The sequence below is a fragment of the Pyrgilauda ruficollis genome, unplaced genomic scaffold (genome assembly GCF_017590135.1).
Source record: "Pyrgilauda ruficollis isolate IOZ18807 unplaced genomic scaffold, ASM1759013v1 scaffold35, whole genome shotgun sequence".
Classification (NCBI taxonomy): domain Eukaryota; kingdom Metazoa; phylum Chordata; class Aves; order Passeriformes; family Passeridae; genus Pyrgilauda; species Pyrgilauda ruficollis.
The window spans coordinates 2,249,570-2,268,006 of record NW_024524934.1 but is presented as its reverse complement, the minus strand read 5'-3'; the positions used below and the strand labels follow the sequence as shown (position 1 = coordinate 2,268,006).

The 18,437-nt window shown below is 39.0% G+C and overlaps 1 protein-coding gene across 7 annotated transcripts in view; it reads right to left on the bottom strand.

The window, feature by feature from the left end:
* FARS2 (phenylalanyl-tRNA synthetase 2, mitochondrial) overlaps positions 1-18,437 on the bottom strand; it is a 233,022-nt gene that overhangs the window by 155,730 nt on the left and 58,855 nt on the right. For all 7 annotated transcript variants that reach the window (XM_041475377.1, XM_041475375.1, XM_041475374.1 and 4 more), the window contains 2 exons: positions 12,324-12,483; positions 4,849-4,980 (listed from right to left, as the gene is read on the bottom strand). In XM_041475377.1, the coding sequence (XP_041331311.1) occupies positions 4,849-4,980; positions 12,324-12,483 (292 nt within the window). The remainder of the gene's footprint in view (positions 1-4,848; positions 4,981-12,323; positions 12,484-18,437) is intronic.

The following is an 18,437-nucleotide window of genomic DNA, read 5'->3' as shown; positions in this document are numbered from 1 at the left end:
ATTTCACCTTGAAGAGTTTCAGGCATGTATTTTAAATTCATTATATTTACCCTTCTACAATACATCCAAACACATACAGCATTAACTATTTCAAGGTCTCCACAGAGAGCTGTTAGCAGAGACAGAACATGGGCCGGCACACGACTGAAGCCACATGCACCATCTGCTCAAACATTTTAATGTAATTTACCAGGCAAGAGCTGAGCAGAAAAAAAAACCCCGACAGATGAAAGAAATTAGATTTCCCCTAGTCCACTGCTGCTTGATATATGAACCTAACTCACCCATAACTAATATTTCCTTTAAGAACATATTCAAAAATTTTTTTTAAAAAGTCCCGTGCCTGCAAGGTAACATTGACATAATTCTTCTGTTAACCTGCTGCCCACTGAGAACTGTCCAGACTGATAATCCTATTGCCAAAACCAAAAAGGAGCATACTAGTTAAGAACTTTAAATTTGTTACTTCCACTCAAATTGCAATTTCGATGAACTTCAATAAATGAGTAAAGAAAGAGAAATATTTATTCACTGCAGCACTGAAGACAAACAAGTTCTACACATTAAGACTTGTATTTGGCTGAAGGTGGCAGCCCTGGGCCTAGTACTATTTGAATTTTGGGAATAAGTCCTGCCACTAATCTGTAAAAGGGATTCCAAATGGCAAAGACACTTCAAGAATCAGGTTTCACAGAGAACAACCCTCCACCTTTTAAAACAAAAGCAATGATTTGTAGAACTCCTAACAATCTCCTTTTGTCATGTTCAACAACATTAATGAAAATGTTGAGACAGAGTTAGCAATTTTTCCTCTACTAGAAATACTCACAAAATTAACAAGAAACTAGGACAACTACCTTTGCTATAAACTCAACTGACATTTCCTCTTCCAAACCCCTACACCATTCTCTACTCCTTTTAAGCTGACAATAAAAAATAAAATTTAAAAAAACCATAAATGAATAAAATCAGTTTTGTGAGACAATAAATATCACCGTTAATTTCTGATGTGAAAGGTAGAAAAATCTGCATACAGTGGGAAAGTTCTACCAATTCCTCTTACTGGTACCCTAAATACAGCAGCCTTCATGATTCATAATTTTAGGAAATGTGACCTTAACCTGAGCTGCCCCCCCCCGAGATGAGTGTCTAGCTGTGTGCCAGGATGCTTCATCATCCTCTAGCAATCAAAAGCCATCATCTGCAGCAGTCATCATCCCATGCTGCTCCCCTTTTTTTCAACTCAAGGCTCATTAAATGTGGCCACAGCTCTCTTAACAGAGAGCTGCAGACACGCTGCCCCAGGATTTTTCCTGGGGAAGGCAGTGAAAAAGCTCAGAGAAGAAGAAAAACAATTATTATCTCTACTTTTTGCATCTGTTGTTTGGCACATGTGGAATGTGCTATGGAGATTGTTTAACAAAAGGGATTTGTTAATTGGAGACTGGTGATGATGTTTGGATTGACTGACCAATTAGGTCAAAGCTGTGTTGTGACTGTCTGTAAAGGGTTTTTCTTTAGTACAGTTTAGTACTAGTATAGTATAATATAGTATGCAATACAATATAGTATACCTTAATAAAGCATTTGATCAGCCTTCTGCAACCATTGGAGTCAATGCACGTTATTCCCGTGTTGGGGTCGCTCTGATACTATAATTAAAGGTCAACACAGCAAAATTAATATTAAAAATTATAAGAAAAGGAAAATAAAGAAGCCTGGAGAAGACGCAGGCAGGAGCAGTCATGACTCAACATATGGATAGGCTCCCACATAGGGAGGGACTGTCTGACCAGCACTCTTTGGCTTGGAAAGAAGTCAGTGACAAGACCTACAACTGAAATCTAAACAAATATTGAGGGGCTTAAACAAGGAAAAAGAGAGAGAGACTCACTAACTCTTCTGAGCTGAGCACGACAGAAGAGCTCTAACTGTATCTCTAAGTTGTTGGTCAGAACAAGAAAGAAGTGATTCCTCATGCAAGTTAGGCAAATTAAGACATTGCAGAGAGTAAAGGTTTACTGGGACTCAAACATTTCAACAAATGAATGGAAGAAAATTCCACAATGACCACAGAAAGCAAACATACCACCTTCAGCTCAGGAAAGACGCAGCTGCAGCAGCGTATCAGTATAACCATGCTGTTCTACTCAGCTGTAGGCACTGGCTTGGGAAGTGATAAATCATCATGATACAGCAATGCCTTGGACTTGAGGTTGGATCTGGTGTGCCACCCTTACATTATTTTATTGTATACCTCAGGAGTTAAAAACATCATGAGAAGTCTTACCAAAAAAATTATGGGATTCTCTTCTTTTTGTTGTTTGTTTGTGGGTTTGGGTTTGTTTTGGGGTGAGGGGAGAGTGTTTGGGTTTGGTTTGATTTTTAAATTATTTGGCTTATAGTCTCATGGTTTTGATGTAAACTTTAGTTCAATTTACTTGCTTCCATCCTCAGCTAACATATTCTGCAACACTGAGCACTGAGAACATTGCCATTGATTTCCATCAGTAAAGGATCACACCCTAACTGCTTCCAATTTCACAGTTACTAAGCAACACTAAGTGATCACAGCCTCTGAGCAAGCAATGTCCTGTATTCAAAGGTTTGAACTGTAGAACTTCATGGAGACTTGAAACTTGGGCACCTACCAATGAACACCAGCTTCACAAATCTTAGATAACTAACTATTGAAGTACAGAAATACATACCTTGGGTGTTGTTAATTGAAAATAGCTCTACTGAACCACACAATTTCCTTGTATACATATCATGGACCTAAAACTGGGAGTACTTTCTAATATACTGAAAAGTTTCTGTATTTTTCCCAGGATTAACCAGAACAAAACCCCTTTTATTTATATTGAAATTCATACACAGCACTCCTATTAAACTTATGTATTATGGGATACAGATGAAAAAGTAAGCACACAAAACCAGGAAGTTAAACACCATCAGCCTTAGGGGAACATGTAACATCATCCCCTACAATTCTGTGCATCTTTGGAGTACTGTACTTTTTATAATGATTACATAAAAACACTGTAATAGGATTTCTGTTTTTCTTTTAAAATAGTATCACTGTTAGAAATACTATAACTGTTAGAAAACAGTAAATAACACCACAGTCTTCTTTTTTTTTTTTTTTTTTGGTTGTAGGAGACTTTCCTGAATGCAAAAAACTCTTAAAAAATAATCAATAGCTAAATTTGCTTTGATGAAGATGGTACTTGCAGCCTTTACTAAATTATACTTACTCATCTACACACCAAGACAACAGAAACCTTTCTTGCTGCTAACATGGAAAATCTGAATGGTCCAGAAGACTGGATCCATTACCCAGTGAATGACTAAGAATGAGACCGGCTGTTCTCCCTTGGAAAATCCTGATCTGGTCTAACATTTAAAAAATGTGAAATTTCAAGGGTGAGAAAGTGCTATGGAAGCCCACGCATGAGAATGCTGCAAAAAAAAAAAAAAAAAAAAAGGTGCTGCAGAAACCTCTGGTGTTACATGTACATCCATTCACGCACACACAAATGTATACAGTAATTGTTTAGGGACACAGTTTGGCTCTTTTCACACCCATTAGAGCATCCTAATTGTAAGAGTTGAGCAACATAAAAGCTTTTGAAGCAGAAAGCCTGGATGCTGGTGTGTTACATCTAATGGAAACAATATTACACAGCAGTCTTTCACTTCCGAGACTGATTAGAAGCTGTATTGTATTTACCACACTATGAAGATAATAACCTGAGAGAACATTAGCATAAATCATTAATTCATTGTGGGGAAACTCTGGAAGAGGATATCTTTCTAAAAGGAAAATGACCACATTAAAATGCAAGCAAACTTTGAGGAAAACAAGCTGTGCCAAGTAAATTATGCCAAAATTAAGTAATTCATAGTTATTGTACTTGGTCTTCAATAGGAAGAATTTAGAGCACATGAAAATACAACAACAGCTTAGCAAACCAGTGGGAAAAAATCAACTGAGTGTTATGTTGGCTATCTGAAAGCCCACTTGCTGGAATTACACAGATCATATTCCAAAAGGCTCACGTACTAATAAATAGTACTGGAAGACACTGAACAACACTGAGAGCATGTACACCGTCCTGTGCTTCCTAAAAATTGCCTATCTTCAGTAAATGAAAGAGCAAGCATGCAAAATTCTCCAGATAAAAAATAATTAGAAAAAATACACCAATTTCTCCTTTCCTTCTTTAATACTTATGTGTCAGTTTTAGAAAGCAAGATGGTCAGGCGACACTGCTCTGTAATAATTTCAATTAAAATAAATTATGTTGCTTTTAATGCAATTTACAACCTCATAAATGACCAACCTGAGGAGAAAAGCAATAAAACAAAAGAAAAAAAGCTACCCACCATTTACCCAGCGACAAAACAGCAATATGAAAGATATCACATTCCTCTTTCTACGCTTTAGATACAGAGGAGCATTTTGATATTCCAAATATTTAGGGATGTTATTTGCTATTGATACCTTCAAGTTGTTACTAAGAACACACTTGGCATCTCTTGGGAAAGAAAAAGAAACGCTGCACACCCTTGCAGGTTTTCTTTTAAAGCTGACATCCCTCTGTCTCCTTACTGCACACAATAAAAGGCAAGCCTTCTGTTTGCAGGCTTCAGGTCACTTGCTCAGCTGCTACCCTCAAACCACAGCATGCGAGGGCTGCGTTCCACCTGAGGAGTATTTGCGGCGGCTGCCATGCGGACATGTCTGTGCTCACCGGGGTAGAAGGGGCATTCCAGGCTGCGAAGCTGATTGTGATGGAAGTGCTTGCTAACAGAGATGTCAATGAAGTAAAGGAGTTTCAGTACCTGAGTTAACAAGCTGCTGCTCCATGACCCCACAGCCCAGGACCTCCATCCATTCTCCTTGGAAGTTGATCTCCATCTCAAAGGAAGGGTGAGTAAATGGGAAGTAGCAATCTACCCATCTGACTTGCAGTCCTGTAGCAGTGTTTAAAAAATAAATAAATATGAAAGGGTGTATGCTTAAAAATCCATCCCTCCAACCATCTGTAAAATTTGCCCTTCAACTAATGACATGAATTACAGCAATCCAGAGAAAATAAATAGCAAACAAACTAATTTACAACACTTGTGTGAGGCAATAAATCTTAAAACCTGTGGAAAAAAATGACCATGTCTTTTCTAATATGAAAAATGCTTTGTGCAATTCAAGCACCCTTTGAAACCAAATCAATCATTTGTCAAACTCTAGTAACCACCTGGCATCGAACAAAAATGAGCCAAGATAATGGGAAAGTCAGTAATTTTGTTATTCTTTACACCAGGAAATGACTAACTGCTTCTCACAGGAAAAGCTAGCTAAGTCTTTAATTTTTACTTAGTATTTTATGGATTGTCTAGGCAAGTAATTTTTTTTCATCAAAACTTAATTAAGATACAGAGCTATTCTCTCTGTATATGTTTAAAAATAGATATTAACATACACAAATGGAAATATATTTTCACAGAGTTGTACATTATTAAGATATGCAACACATGCACAGAGCATTCTGGACCTGCTAGATAAGTGTAAGGGAAAATCCTCACTTGGTAATTCCCCACCATCCTCCCCAGCTCAGCACCTCTGCAGATAGCACTGTGCAGAGCAAGGAAAGTCCTGGCATCTCAGAGCAGTGCAGCCAGAAGAGGACAAGGTCTTCCTTCCTAAGGTCTTCAGTGCTGCCAAAAGCAGAATTGTGTCAAAGCGCTCACTACATTTGATGAGTTCTAGTTCTTCTAATGATTTACAGACGCTTTGTTTCACTAAATTTTTTTCTAACTATTAGGTGTCAGGAAAGAAGTCTCAGAAACATGAACCATAAAAACTTTAGATAGAGAACTGAAATGCAAATTCTGTAAGCTAAGCTAATGCCTTAACCCCAAATATGTCTTCTCTTCAATTAAGTCAAATGCTAATCAGAGTTAGGATCATTAAGAACCAGGCAGGTCCAGCTTCAAAAATAAGGAGCTGAACCTTATTTTGGAAAGGCAAAGGTAGTGTGAATGACAGCAACTGTTAACATTCCTGGTTTGATCTTCAAGTTTTTTTGGGATTGTTTCATAAGAGGAATGTAAAACATGAAATGGCATGATTCATACCAAATGTTTTTCTAATGAAAATATTTAAAGTAGCCTCAAGAATTACATCTTCATTGATTACCTCTGAAACATGAAATGCAGCTACAGAAACTGAAACAATCACAACAAAGACGTACGTGCATGGCCAAAACATAAAATACCTCCTAACAGTCACAGGGAACTTTTCTAGATGCTATGAAATTTCAAATGGCAAGGCAAGCTTCAAATCAAACAGACTGGCACTTCTAGATTTTCTTTGCTTTCTTAAAAACCAGTCTCAGGAAAGTATATGAGTAAGGGAAAAGGTTTTTTATAATTGTATAGACAGAACTCAGAAAACTAGAAATATTTACAATAATTTCATTCACAATTGTAGTGTAACAGCAATCACTTGATTGCTCCTTTTTGTCTGCATGACAATAAAAAATATATAGATGAAAAGAGTCATGTATACAATAATATAGTGCGCAGAAAACATTTTCTTTAATTTCCTGATCTTGGCATTTTTAATGCTTGGGCTGTGCACATATAAAATATTCTAATTTAGCTTGCAAAATTTGCAACTGCAGCAACTACATTGAATATTCAACTACTTTGGATTCAGTAACAACATTCAGATAATGTTTTCTTGTTAATCCTCTAATTACTTAAAAAATGAAGCTCTGCAAAAAAAAGGATTTCTCAGCTGTTTGTTCTTAATTAAAATAAATTTTAAAATGTAAAAAAATAATTTAAAGCTCTTTTTATTTTTTAATTTTAATGCATATTAGCACTTAAGATGAGTACAATGAAGAGGCTTCCGGTTTAAATGCAAATAAGCAAACAAACAACATTCTGAATAAACCAAAACAAATTCACAATGAAGAAACAACTATCACCTTCATTTTGTTCTCTAAATTAATAGTTAATCCCACATACCACAATAATTTTATTCATACAGGATCCAGGCCATTTGGGAATACCTCTATAGTTTATATTCAAGTGTTCTTTCAGACTTTTGGCTCTAGAAGACTTTACTGAAAAGCAGAGGATGCTCAGCCTTTGGCAACATTAACTGCATTTCTATAGAGTGTCACAGAACAAATGGGTACATTTATTATTTAGATACAAAATATTGTCTTGGTGCTCAATATATTCCCAAGAAGTAAAGGGCATCACTTACACTCAGCAAATTAAACCACTAAAGACTTTAAAGGACTACGATGATTAGGCTTCCTGTAGTACTATATGATTTTCCTGATTCAACCTAGTTTATTTCTTCACATACAGCCTATGAAATACTGGCAAAATTGATCTTGTCTAGGAATTTTAGGAGGTCAAGAGACACATATCTCTCTTAAAACAGGCAGTTACAAGAGCACACTGCTGAATCTAATCAAGGCCTGACCACTAGACACAAATTCCACAACTTTTCCGGTTCAAAGAAATTATTTGTGTTATCAGACACAAACACACCTGCTCATTTCAGAACCTCACAGTGTTCATGAGAGTCCTTCCAGTGGGTAGAGGTCCATTCATAGTTGTGCTGGGCTGATGCTGGCTGAACACCAGGCTCCCAGCAAAGCTGCTCTACCACTCCCCTCCTCTACTGGACCAGGGGTAGAAAATTTAATGAAAGGCTCATGAGTTGAGGTAAGGGCAGGAAGAGATCACTCAGCAATTACAGTCATGGGCAAAATAGACTTGACTTGGGGAAAGCAATTCAATTTATTACCAATCAAATCAGAGCAGGATAATGGGAAATAAAAACTAAATGTTGAAAACAACTTCCCCCATCCCTCCCTTCTTCCAGGCTCAACTCCACTCCCAAAATCTCTACCTCCTCCTCACCAGCAGTGGGAATGGGGAATGGAGTCATACCCACTGAAGACAGTCCTTCCTAATTGCACCAGCATGAGTCCCTTCCACAGCACTCAGTCCTTCAAGAACCTCCTGCTCCAGCATGGTTCTCTCCACAGGACCACAGGTCCTGCCAGAAGCCTGCTCCAACACAGGGTTCCAGCCTTCTTTGGGAATCCACCTGCTCCAGCATGGGGTGCTCCATGGGCTGCAGATGGACCCCTTTATGCCCATGGGCTGGAGGGGCACAGCTGCTTCACCATGGTCTGCATCATGGGCTGCAGGGGAATCTCAGCTCAGGCACCTGGAGCACCTCCTTCTTCTCCTTCCTTCTCCACTGACCTTGTGTCTCAACAGACGTATCTGAAGGGCTGCTTCTCACACATGTTCTCATTCCTCTCGCTGGCTGCAAATCGTGCAGGATTTTTTCCCTCCCTTTTAAAGTGTGTTATCCCAGAGGTGCCACTACCATCACTGATGGGCTCAGCTTTGGCCAGAAGTGGGTCCGTCCTGGAGCTGGCTGGCACTGGCTCTGTCAGACATGGAGCAAACGTCTGGCAGCTCCTCACAGAGGCCACCCCTGCAGTCTCCCTGCTACCAAAACCTTGCCATGCAAACCCAATACAGTAACTTGTATGTGAGATCAGTATGGAAATAGTGAATAATTACTGTTATTTCTGAACACTGAGTCCAGGTAAGGAATTGGCCATAGCCTGCACTCAAAAGTAATGGTGTTATTAGATATTAAGCTAAACAAGTGCTAGCTTAATTGAGTCTCATAATGAAAAAGGCTTGACCAAAGCCACTGAAAAAGAAAGACAAGAAAAAAGAACAAACCAAACACATTAAAGCAGCCTACTACTACACTACAGCACAGAGGCAACAAAGCCTGAGACCCAGATGGTCTTCACTGACCAGAAATTCTCTTTGTTGCTGTGAGGATTATTTTTAGAGACAAGGTTATGGAATAAAAAGGAGAGGGGTGCAAGGAGGGTGCTGGGAGGCACAGAAGGTATTGAACTGTGGCCTCTTGAGGTGTGTGTCAATTTGTAAGTACTCTGCACCTCATTGTTTCAGATAATTCATCATACTTGCAGCAGACAGGAGCTGGCTGCCCATATAAACCTGCATTAGCTCACATTTTTCAGAAATTATTAGCCAGACCATTATGTCCTTTATAATTTACTTTTTTTAATTCATTACACTCACAGATCTCCATGCACTCAAAGGAGGTATCAGTACAACAGAATTAAGGAGAATGAGCAGAACATGTTTGATTTAAAAGACATCCAGTGGCAGTTCAGTGAGACGCAGCAGCGGCAAAGCCATCAGTCAAAGCACAGCATTACTCACTCTCCTGCCTTCCCTTACCAGTGCCTAGGAACTGGGTAGATAAATATGGGATAGCAGGGAAATTTGAGCCATTTCATGTAAAGCAACAAATCACAGAACCAGCACACAGTCATTATTTTCTATTTGCTACAGTAAGATTACTTCTCAGTCTCTCAGGGTGCAGAAAGTTTTTTGCAAACCACAGAGGTGTTAGAGAAAGAACCATAGTTGAAAAAGACTGGCTAACTTTATGAGGAAATCTTGGACAGCCTTGTTACTAGGTAACTAAAATGAGAACTAACAGACTACCTACACTGGCAGAACTGTATGGGGAGATGGATGTGTAACTTTAATTAGTGGATTTTAAGTGTGCACTTCATGGAAGTAACAGAGGAAAACTAAGAAAGGTGATGTCTAGGTGCACTATCTGAAATATCTTCCTGACAGAAAAATGGAAGGAACTGAAAGACAGTTACTTGTAGAATGCAAAATCAGGCATGTCATATCATCAGAAAATGCCATGAAAAGAACTACTTTATATTGCCAAGTTTATAAGACAACTGATTGGATGCTCCAGAAGTTTCTCCCTCCTCTAATATCTGTCATTCCTTTGCCTGTTGCAAAACCAGCAAGACATAAAAAGACAAACTTTTGTAATAAGGATAAGTGCAGACTCTATGAAGTCTTCGACTTTCCTTAGGACAACACAGTGATTTTTAAGCAACTTTGTTTTGTCACTACTGAATTGTTCAAATAGTGTGGTAGGAACCAGGTAGAACCCAACTGTCTCATTAAATATTATGAAAACTAACCTAGAACAATGCAGAGAGAAAAAAGAAAGAAAAAAAAAAAAAAGAAAAGGGCAAGTCAGTAATATGACTTTCTGCAGAGATCCTCAGTCTGTCATCAACCTGAGCTAGTAAATTCCCAGAGAAGCACTGCAGAAGCACAGCTTCCAAGTCCGGGACTTCAGGTACAATCCAGTATATGTAAAACTAACACGTACAGCAAGCTTAATCTACAATCCAAACAACCTACCTACAAAAAACAGTTGACTGTATGACAATGCAACATTTCAGTCACTCACTGCAGCTGTGGGGTCATGCTATCCTGCTAGAAAAGATGTGCAACTTCACTACAATATTCTGCTGACAGCACAGGTTGTACAGAATACAACTGATGCCAAGGATAAAGGAATTAAATTTTTGCTTTTAAGAAAACATGGTGCCTTATGAAATATCCACATATAGGAAAAACATAGAAATTTTCCAAGAGCAACACATATAAACATATTTTAAATATTAAGTTAACATTTATAGGAGTCAAGATACAAAAAGTAATCAAGAGTACCATGCAAAGAGTAAAATGCTAGTTAAAAGATGACAGCTATCAAAAGACAAATTTATTTATGCGTGCCCCAAGACAGTTGCACGGCACCAATCTCATATACCTTGTGCCTAACATGAACTTTGAATACTTTGAATTCCTGTATTTCCATGAATGGGGCAAATACACATATATACACATACATATGTAAATTTAATTTTAAAACCATATTAAATTTAATGCAATAACTATATCTTGTGTTTGTATTTTAGGAAAAATGTTGGGGGTATAGAAAGAGAAAACCCCAACAGTAAGAAGGTGGGATACACCTTTAGTTTGTACATTTAAAATAATTTATGAATATATTTTAATGTCTTTTTAGCTACTGGGTGGACTGCATAAGAACTAGTAATAGCAAACATGCTGAGGCTTAAAGTGCAATATCTGTCAACAGTTAGAGAAGGATGCCACTGCAGTCTGAGATATCACTAATAACTCAGAGAAATTGCTCACTTTAAACATCCTCAGCATCTGAGGTTGATCTACATGTATCATTCTTACTGTTACCCACTTTCATACCAATTTTGTATGTTTAAAAAGGTCACTGTTAAGTAAAACACACCTACAAGAAGCTTTGAGCTGAGGAACTTCAAAATTTTTGTTCAGGTGGAATAGACAACAACTGGTAAAAGTTTTGTGTGCTATAAGTCAACTTGAAAAATTCAGAAAAATATTCAAGCAGTCATATATAGAACTTGGTATCATTATCAATCCACTCTTGGAACTACTGCTCTAAGTGCAGTAAACATCTTAAAACACCTTAGAAAGTAGGCAAGATACCTCATGCATTCTAATACCATCCAGTATTTCCTCAACAGAAAAACGAATCAGCTCAGAAGAGCAGCCTCCTTGCCAAGAAATAGCATTAATGTAGCAATTTTGACTCAGGCCATTTATAAATTCAGTTCCTGAAACTGAAAGCAGGTATTTCTGAGGAGAGAATACTCCATTCATATACACATCCATTACCCTTCCTCATTCCACTGTAAGTAGCAGAAAACAATTACTGTTCAGCTTGATGTGAACTTAGCAAACACGGTCTGCCCTCAGCTGGAAGGTTTAATTTATCTGCACAAGGGATGCAGCACATGGACACAGGCACCCCTTCCCTGCTCCTGCCCATCCCCATGCTGCTGGTTCAGGATCTGAACGCTGCCCAGCTGCATTCAAGCTCCCATGCACCCCAGATGCGACGCTGCACCCATGCCCCATCCCTCCAGGGACACAGGAGGCCCACGAGGATGAAGCAGAGGGGGTCCTGCAGAGCTTTGTGCTGGAGCTGCCTCTCCTTGCAGGACCCACACTGACAGGCCTTTAGCACACAGCTTCTGCCAGACCACTGCTGACAGCTGTGTCTCCACACGTCCCCGCCTGCATTTGTGCTCACCACGCTACTCTGACATGCTGCACACCTAAATATTTTCAAAAAAACCTGCTGAGTCAACACAGTGTTGTGTGCACCAGTATTTAGGAAAACCCAGAGAGGAATGTGTGGCCTCTTGGAAAAACCCATCTGGTTGTTTCTGTATTACCAGCTGCCAACACAACCCCTAAGCTTCCTGTCTGTGTTATGCAGCAAAATGTTTCTCCAAAGCCCAAATGACTACAGGCATGAGTAATCTGGGGGAAAAGGTGCAAGAGCCTACCATCACCAAAGATGTGAGTCATGAGCTTCGTGAGCACTTGCTTCAGGTTGAACTCCACCAGCCTCACTGCCTCCATGGTGTGACACTCCTGCTTGTGCGCAGTGCGATGGCCTTGCTCAAACAGCTGTAAACCTTCACCATCTTTAATGCTGGAGAACAACTAGAACAAAACCACAAGAACACCATGTTTTGCATCAGTGACCTCCAGAATGAAAATCAATGAAACTTCATTCTCTGTTTAAAGTGGGAATCTTACCTGCCAAGTCTGCACTGTGAAAAACAAACAAAGACTGTGACTTAATACAAATTCTGTTCACTAAATGCAGAGATGAATCTCTGTAAGAACAAAAATGCTCAAATAATTATATCTAGTTTATTTCTATCATCAAATAATATGATTAGCTACAGGAAAATAATAATTTACAAATAAGCATGTCTCCTTTTTTGATTCAGTTACTTTGAAAGTTATCATGCAGAACAAAGCACTCTAAACAGTGTATGCAAATAACACCCCAAAAACTACAAAACACAATGAACTCAATGGCATTTATCAGAACTTCAACTATTTTAGTACTTGGATGATGTAAAAGAAATACCAAAACAACAAAAAAGAAACAAAAAACAAAAAACAGAAACACAAAACCAAAACAAACCCAAACCAACCAACGCCCCCACCCGCCAAAAAAAAAAAAAAACCAAAACCTCAAACCAAAAAAAACCCCAAACCAACAAACAAACAACCCCAAAACAAACCCTGGCAGTTTAATGAGACTTAAGCTGCTTACAGCTGATTAATCCTGGGTACAGTTTATATTCATTTAAGGACTACCATTTTCCTGTATATTCCCACACACAGCATCCTTTTTGTGAACAAGAATTTTGTGTTTGGGGCATTTAAGGATTCATGATCTCAGGTGGGGGTATCCAGATAAGTTACGAAGCACAGGGACAGCTGGTTTTGGATGTGGCAGACTTGCTCTTCATTTGGACACTGCTACCCACCACATCTGCTTCAAGTTGAATATTTCTGTGTTCTGCATATCCCCATATGTTTCTGGCCAGGTACATACCAGCAAAACTATATCCTTGCAGAGAGACAAATAAAACACATTCATTAAACAACCCTGTTCGAGGCTCTGTGTCTTGGGGAAACAAGCAGGTGGTTTTACAATCTAAAGAGTACTTTTGTTGGAAATCCTTACAGCTGTACAAATCTCCCATATCTGGGGTGAAGTCTTGAGGGCAGGGAGAGCCAGTTGTGAAAGTGCTTCTAGTGCTCTTTCCTACCCCTCCTCCTCTGCCTTCCCCTAGTCAATCAAGCACACACAGAGGGGAAAAACATGCACTGAGATTTTCTTTCCATTAAGCCTCCCAACACAAATAGCTCTTACTCAGGAGATGCCACGAATAGTGTGTAACCTTAAAACAACTTCTGTGGGCATCCATGAGTTGTTAACTGCAGTTTGATGCCTTCAGAGCACTAAATGCTCCAAACAAAAAGTTCAAGTGAATCCCTGGTATTCCACAAATGCTAGATACAATTAATTAGGACTAGTTTCTAGCACATTTCCTGCAGACACAATGAATGAAGAGTCTGAGTTTAGACAGCAGGCAAACTAGCACCGCAGTGGATTGAAGAAATACAAAAAACAAAAAAAAAAAATCCAGTAGCATTTAACTTTGTATTGCTAGCCACAAGGAGATTGCTGGCAGATTTGGAAAATGTTTCTTCTCTTAATCTTCTTAGTGTGCTGCAGAAAATACTAAATTAAAAAGGGAATGTATAAATGCCAAATAATATTATTCTCCACCAGTCTAACAAAAATGCCTTTACTAACCAAAAGGCAGCAGCTTGACAAACAAAGTATCACACTTTCAAATAACTTATTATTTATTCAAGTGCTCATCTGAAAGATTAAACCCCCTTCTTCTCACTGGTATTAATCCTACCTTGACTGGAACAAGAAGATAATACCCACCCTACAACTAATTTGCTGTCAGCAAGGCAGATCGGTCACCCAGCACGTGGTTTTGAAAGCCGGGGGAATTCAGAGAGGCCAGCATTAGCCTAGGGAGGATAATTGTCCTAGGCTCACCAGGTGGCCAGTGGAGAGACACAGGCTCCCTCACAGAGGAACACGGAGGGGCTAAATTAGGTTCCTGCTCTGAACGACCCTGCACAGGTAGCTTTTTTTTCTATTGACTGACTCACTCACTCACTAAGCCAGAAACACCCTTCAGGCAACGGAGATGTTCCCTCTTTTGACCAGAATACACTGTATTTACACATTAGAAGGTACATTTGTTATTTTACCTATCAGCAGTATTTTAGGACACGAAACTCTCTTCCTCCTTTTCCCCTTTACTCCTCCCTTCAGCTTAAGACACTCATCAGACCACTGCAAAGAACAGACAGTCTGGACGCTAGCCTTCAAAATACAGCATACATATCAACAAGTATATAGAAATACTGTCCTTACTGCTGTATTATTTCTGAAATATTGATATAACAACTACAGTCTAAAGTAAAATTCTATTTCAGTGGTTTATATCAGATGTGGAAACAAAATACACGCAAGAACCATTAAATACATTGAGTCATAATGCAGCACCTGCCTGAGCCCTAATCCTGCCAAAAAAAGTCACAGGCACTATCTCCAAGTGCCTCCAAGTCATAGGCTCCTTCTCCAAGCCAGGGCAAGGGTCCATGCAGCAATGTACTGAGCCAGGCTGGGAGATGGATCCAGATGGGCAGTAACTCAGGAGAAGGGAAGAAACTGAGGGATGTGAAAATGGTGAAGTCCAGCTTAGTAATCAAATATCAGCATACTAGCAGCTCCAAGAGATGAGCTAGCACACAGAACAGGGCTGGGTCACTTTGGGCACAGGTGTGACTCTAGTCCAGTTCAGAGAGGCTCTGAAAGCACAGCCACAGGAAGTCCCTGAAACAGGCAAGACAACAGCTCCCCCTTACAGTCAGGCACAGGAGGCGCTTTGGTATTCTCCACAGAGGCTCCATCAGCTGCAGATGGGATTATACCAAGAAACAAAAAAGAGATACCTTACAGTTGTATTCATATTTATTCCTGACTTCCCATTCACTGACATTGCTGTGTCAATACGAGCAGCTTTAAACCGATACGCCAATTTCACTACTACAACAATTGAACTGTGCTAAGTACACGTCTTGGATTAGAAACACTTCAACATTTCTGTACGCCAGGAAAGTCAAAGCTTGAATAAAATGAAGAATCACCTACAGTCATTCCTTTTTCATGTCAATTTTTCTCAGGCACATGTCTGTGCAAATGGACAAAAAAAATACCTAAGATCTTGCATAAAACACTGACACATGCAAGACACCAATTTCACATACATTCATTCCCTCAGCGCAGACTAAAACAGCATGCACTATCTTATTGTATTGAATACAATCAGTCACTACTACAAGCAGGAAGGAAATTTCCCGTAGCCATAAATCGAGTACCTACGTGTCTGTCTAGTGTAAGGACAAGAAGATTTTTCTTTGAGCAAAGGTGTGCAAAACATTGAATATTGGATCACCATGAAAAAGTCAAAAAAATTAATACTTCCCAGGATTTAGCAGCATATCTGACTGATGCTGCATTACAAAGGAGAAGGCAGAAAGGAATTGAAGTGACCTAAGCATTTGGCATGAAGTTTACTCACAGTTTACCTCATAATAAAAATAAAATTTAAAAATAAATTAAAATTTGATTACATGTAATGGCAAGACAGACTTTTAACTGGACAAGTACAAATAGAGCTATGGTCCTTCAAAAGCACATTCCAGCATTTCTCAGCCTGGCATGAAGGGCAGAAGTCACATTTGTGATTTAAACAAAGACCTCAGCATTTCCTCAGTCATCTGACAGACTTTTTAGTCTCACATCCCTTCATTATCCATACACTTAGTATTCAAAATTAAGTGCCTCTTTTCAGGATGGCATTCATAGTAGGTTTGAGATCAGAGAGATCTGTAACTATATCCTGTCTTTCCACAATGCAGCTGTGTATTCCTCCCACCACTCATGCATACACCAGTGATTAAGATAATGAATAAATCATACTCATATACTCTCAGGCAAACCAGCATTTACAATTATCTCTAGATGAGGATCTGCACGTGACTACACCCAACCTTGCCACCCCAAATACATTTTGTCTCACTGGCCCTAATAAATATCTCTAAAAATGAACCAACAGCTGCACTCTGAATCCACTTACAAATATCAAACCATTCCCACAATATTTTAAATGTGCTGTGGAACTCAAGACTCAGCAAATGGATCAGGAATTTTGAAGATGCCACCAATAGATGGCTCAAAGAGAAAATCTAATTTCAGTCTCAGCCAGCCTCCAAGGTGTAACTACACCCTGATGCAGCCAGCTTCAGGCACCAAAGAGATACACAGCCACAAGACAGAAGGCTCTTCACTGCATATCAATAAGGATTTTGGGGGGCAGAAAATGGCAAAAAAACTACTTCAACCCACAAACTTGAAGGCGGTCACCCTAATTTCTACATCCTTCCATTCTAGTTCTCCAATTACAGCAAAGAAAGGTAACCTCTGTTGTTTTTTAGGGGTGGAGGGCTGGATTTTTGTTTTGTTTTTTTTTTTTTTTTTAATCTAATCAAAGTGTTTCAGTAAGAAAAGGGAAAACAATAAATGTTTTCAAACCAGAAAGAAAAAGTAACACTGCCACACAGATACCTGAAATAATGAGACATCTATCATAGACTTCTGTTTCTGCAGCAGTAGAAATTCCTTGACTTTTAAGTACCATAGACTTCCCAAATATACTTGTGGACACTTTCCTCTTTTTTTTATTCTCCTGCACAATTTAAATATTGTATTTAATAGATTTAATGGCTTTATTCTGAAAAGCTTTGTTGGTTTCTTTGGGTTTTTTTAGCTGGACAACAAAAAGACAACGTCTGAAAAAAATATGAAGTCTCCGCAGTAAAAGATGCACCATCAGTTTTCAAACTGCCTAGACCATGGATCACTATCAAAATCTAACAGACCTTCTGATGCCCTTCACTGTCAAATATTTGACTAAAAATAACAAAGAATACAATTTGAATCCTCAGATCAGTGAAGATCTATTTATTATGGCATGATTTATACACCACAATTTGGAAAACACCAAATAATACAATGTTCACATCTTGGATTTATACTGGAGAAAGTGAAATCAGTTCCACCTAAACTAGCCAGGCTCTTCACTGTGACCACTGAGTTCAAATGCAGCTTCAGGAATAAATTCACCTCAGAATATTCTAGCAAAGTAATGCTGCTGCTCCTTTATTTTACCCAGGTGGATCTAGTTCAAGTGCCTCTGCTCCTGCACCAGCCTTGCTGCTTGCTCCCTGTGAGAAGAAGGGACAGCTCTCAGGCTCCTTGGGACTGATGCTTTGCTCACAACCCTACCAATAAGTTGTAGAAAGCTAAGAAGGGCTCCTTGGCCATTTAAGCCTTTTAAAATATTTGTTCCCTGGTGCCCAGCTAAACACTGCTATTATGACTCCCACTCACAAGCACTCTCAGACATGCTGGAAAAGCTCCAAATAACTCCATGAAGTAGGTTGATCCCCGGAACACTATAAATTGATTTCAATTCCTTTACATGTGAGGATTAAAAAAAGGGGATTGAAGACAGGAAGGAGCCCTTCTTTGATACATCAGAGCAACAGCACAGTGTCCAAAGCTGCAGTAGCATCTAGGATTTTGGAGAAGTCAAACCTAAAGACACAAGTTTTCCATGGGGAAAACCCAGCACAGCACTTGATTAAAAAGAACCCCGAAACTGCAGATGAGTGGTTAATCAGGAGTTCACATCATCCCATACCACAAGGAAAAGGAAAAAGCAACATCTTTTTTTTTAACAATACACCAGGAATATTGCCAAGGTACTGAAGTATGGGAAGATGAGGAAAGGAGTATGTATTTCGACGAAAAAGAGAAAAATCTACTAATCTCCTATTACCTAGGACAAAGGCCTTTACCTTTCAGGATATAAACAACAGAAGCTACAATACTGACTTTTTTTTTTAATTATATATAGTGCTTTGGAGGAGCAATTCTTTAT